General features: G+C 30.8%; 1 protein-coding gene across 2 annotated transcripts in view; it reads left to right on the top strand.

The window, feature by feature from the left end:
- The first annotated feature begins 1,280 nt into the window (after nucleotides 1–1,280).
- The window catches only part of LOC106473936 (intersectin-1-like), a 33,369-nt gene continuing 31,850 nt past the window's right edge, over nucleotides 1,281–2,799 (top strand). The window contains exons 1-2 of one of the 2 annotated variants that reach the window (XM_013934625.2): nucleotides 1,281–1,369; nucleotides 1,917–1,994. In XM_013934625.2, coding sequence (XP_013790079.1) covers nucleotides 1,333–1,369; nucleotides 1,917–1,994 — 115 coding nt within the window. In that variant the 5' untranslated portion in view covers nucleotides 1,281–1,332. The remainder of the gene's footprint in view (nucleotides 1,370–1,916; nucleotides 1,995–2,799) is intronic. The other variant, XM_022402328.1, reaches the window with a different exon arrangement.

Raw genomic sequence — 2,799 nt, 5'->3', positions numbered from 1 at the left:
ACTTTAACTTTACTGAAGAGTAGTCATGATCAACCATTTTTAGTTCTTATTGTCACCTAAGGAGAACAATAACTTTAACTTTACTGAAGAGTAGTCATGATCAACCCTTTTAGTTCTTATTTTCACATAAGGAGAACAATAACTTTAACTTTGCTGAAGAGTAGTATTGATTAACCCTTTTTAGTTCTTAATGTCACCTAAGGAGAACAATAACTTTAACTTTGCTGAAGAGTAGTATTGATCAACCCTTTTTAGTTTTTATTTTCACCAAAGGAGAACAATAACTTTAACTTTACTGAAGAGTAGTCATGATCAACCCTTTTTAGTTCTTATTGTCACCTAAGGAGTTACAATAACTTTAACTTTACTGAAGAGTAGTCATGATCAACCCTTTTTAGTTCTTATTGTCACCTAAGGAGAACAGTAACTTTAACTTTACTGAAGTGTAGTCATTACTGAAGAGTAGTCATGATCAACCGTTTTTAGTTCTTATTGTCACCTAAGGAGAACAATAATTTTAACTTTACTGAAGAGTAGTCATGATCAACCATTTTTAGTTCTTATTGTCACTTAAGAAGAACAATAACTTTAACTTTACTGAAGAGTAGTCATGATCAACCCTTTTTAGTTCTTAATGTCACCTAAGAAGAACAATATCCATGCAACTATAATCCGAAACATGTTAATTAATTATTAAGGCAGTATTTCAAAATACTTATTAATATCTTAAATAGGAACGTTGCTTATTGAATAAAGTGGTAATAAATAGATATTAGAAACATTAATTTTAAAAAAATAGGAATTTTTGAAAATGAAATTTTCAAAATTTGATATTAGAAGATATTTTTATACCTGATAATGTAGTATTAAGCATTCTGTATATCTCTTAAATAATTAGATGTACAGAAAATAATATTCCCAGTTCATGTCACATGGAGTTAAATCTCAACTTTTGTAACTAATTAGAATTAAATAAAACAACATTTACATTATCATGTGCCATGGATTTAAAATGTTCAAAGCAAAACAATGTGCACAGACATAAAACTTTATCATTTAGTTTAATCAACAAGTTTTTTCCTCATTATCTTTTAACTTGACCCAGTATTTTAAGTAATCTTTTACTGTTTAATACTTTTCAATATTTGTGTGATTGTCTGGTTTTTGCCTAAAAAGATGGTGGGTAAATCTTATTTAAAAGTATTTTTTCTGCTAGTTAAAGGTAAATATAAAATTCTTATTAGTATTCATCAGAAAATTGGTTCATGTTCTTTCATTCAATCAGTGAAATCTCAACAAACAGCAGGTGTAGGGCGCCTCCTGGTTGTAGTAATGGAAGGAATGAAACTGAAGGCTCGTTCCATAAATGGTAAGATTTGACAACAGATCAGGAAATCTTTGACATAATTAAAACTTCCTTCCCTCAGGACTGAAAAATACCAATAGTTATGAAGTGCCCAGGAATTGTCCTTGATAGAGTGACTTACACTATCCATTGCTCTAAAATTATCTTTGACTTCCTTATAGCACAATAAGATGAGAAACTTATGCAACAGCATCTAGTTTCTTAATTGGAAATCTTGAAAGAGTTTCTCTGAGAAAACTAATAGAAACTTTCATTTCAGTGGGAAGATTGCCCTATAAACCACTGCTGCTTTTCTTTCTCTTCTGTTTCAGCCTAGAATTTGAGTTTAAACTTATCCTGTTCTTCAAATTACATGAGTTTATTTCAGCATGAACACCTCTATTTTTTTTGCTGAGCAACGGAGCTTACTAATATTTAGATTTTTTCCTGATATCACTCAAACTTCTGTGATTTGCATGAACTTCTTACTTATGCATGAATGGTCACTGGTTCTCTTAAAAATGGTTTTTTGTTTTGTTTTTTCCTATTATGTTACTCCATTTTCCTGTAGTTCGTCGTAGATGCCCACTTGGCAAGCTTCAAGTCATAGTGATAGAGGCGTGTGAGCTGTTCTGTAACCAGAGTAAAGGTAGGAATTCCACAGAGATAGTGGAATGTGTGAGTTAACTTGGCTTCAGCCAAGAAATCTCCTTTTTAACTGTAACTCTTTCCTATTTTTATATCTGAAATCTAAAAGCCAACTTGAAATATGTTTTTGCATGTTTTCAGCATCTTATATTGCTTAAAATTAAATAAAGAAAAACATAAGTGAATAGTACATATTATTATTATTATTATTTTTTTACTTGAATAGAGCTAGGTCGAAAACAGAAAACAATCAGATGTGATTTTTTTTTACAATAAATTTGATGCGAGGCCCACCATTTCCTTTTAGATATTAACTTAACAACTAGCATCTTGATAATGAAACTTTATTGTAGTTCTTAAAACCGCTGCCTGGTTTAACAGTTATTAGCTCAAACAGATAACTTGCAGGTAAGTTACACATATGTACAAGTCTGTGGTTTCTTTCTGATTAAAATTCACTTCCTTTTGTTTCTGTTTATTTGTCAAATACATTCAGTAACATGATAAAACTAATTGTAGATTGAGTAATTGAACTTCCTTTATAGTTCATTCAACTAAATAATTCAAAACCAAGATCATATTGTGTATTAGAATGGCCTTAAACTGTTGTGTTTATACAAATACATTAGGCAGATTTGGTTAAACAAGACCAATGTTTGTAGGTTTACTTTCTTCTTAGAATTCTTCTCAAGAAGTCGATAAGCCGTCTTAACGTTGTTAGAACAACGGGTAAAAGTTGTAGCTAGTGATGAGTTGGCCAACGAGTTTCGAATGCGTTCTTCCTCCATTATCAAGGCTGAATGTTC

The sequence above is a fragment of the Limulus polyphemus genome, unplaced genomic scaffold, assembly GCF_000517525.1.
Source record: "Limulus polyphemus unplaced genomic scaffold, Limulus_polyphemus-2.1.2 Scaffold6654, whole genome shotgun sequence".
In the NCBI taxonomy this organism is placed as follows: Eukaryota; Metazoa; Arthropoda; class Merostomata; order Xiphosura; family Limulidae; genus Limulus; species Limulus polyphemus.
The sequence above is the reverse complement of the archived record's forward strand: the minus strand, read 5'-3'. Positions and strand labels throughout refer to the sequence as shown.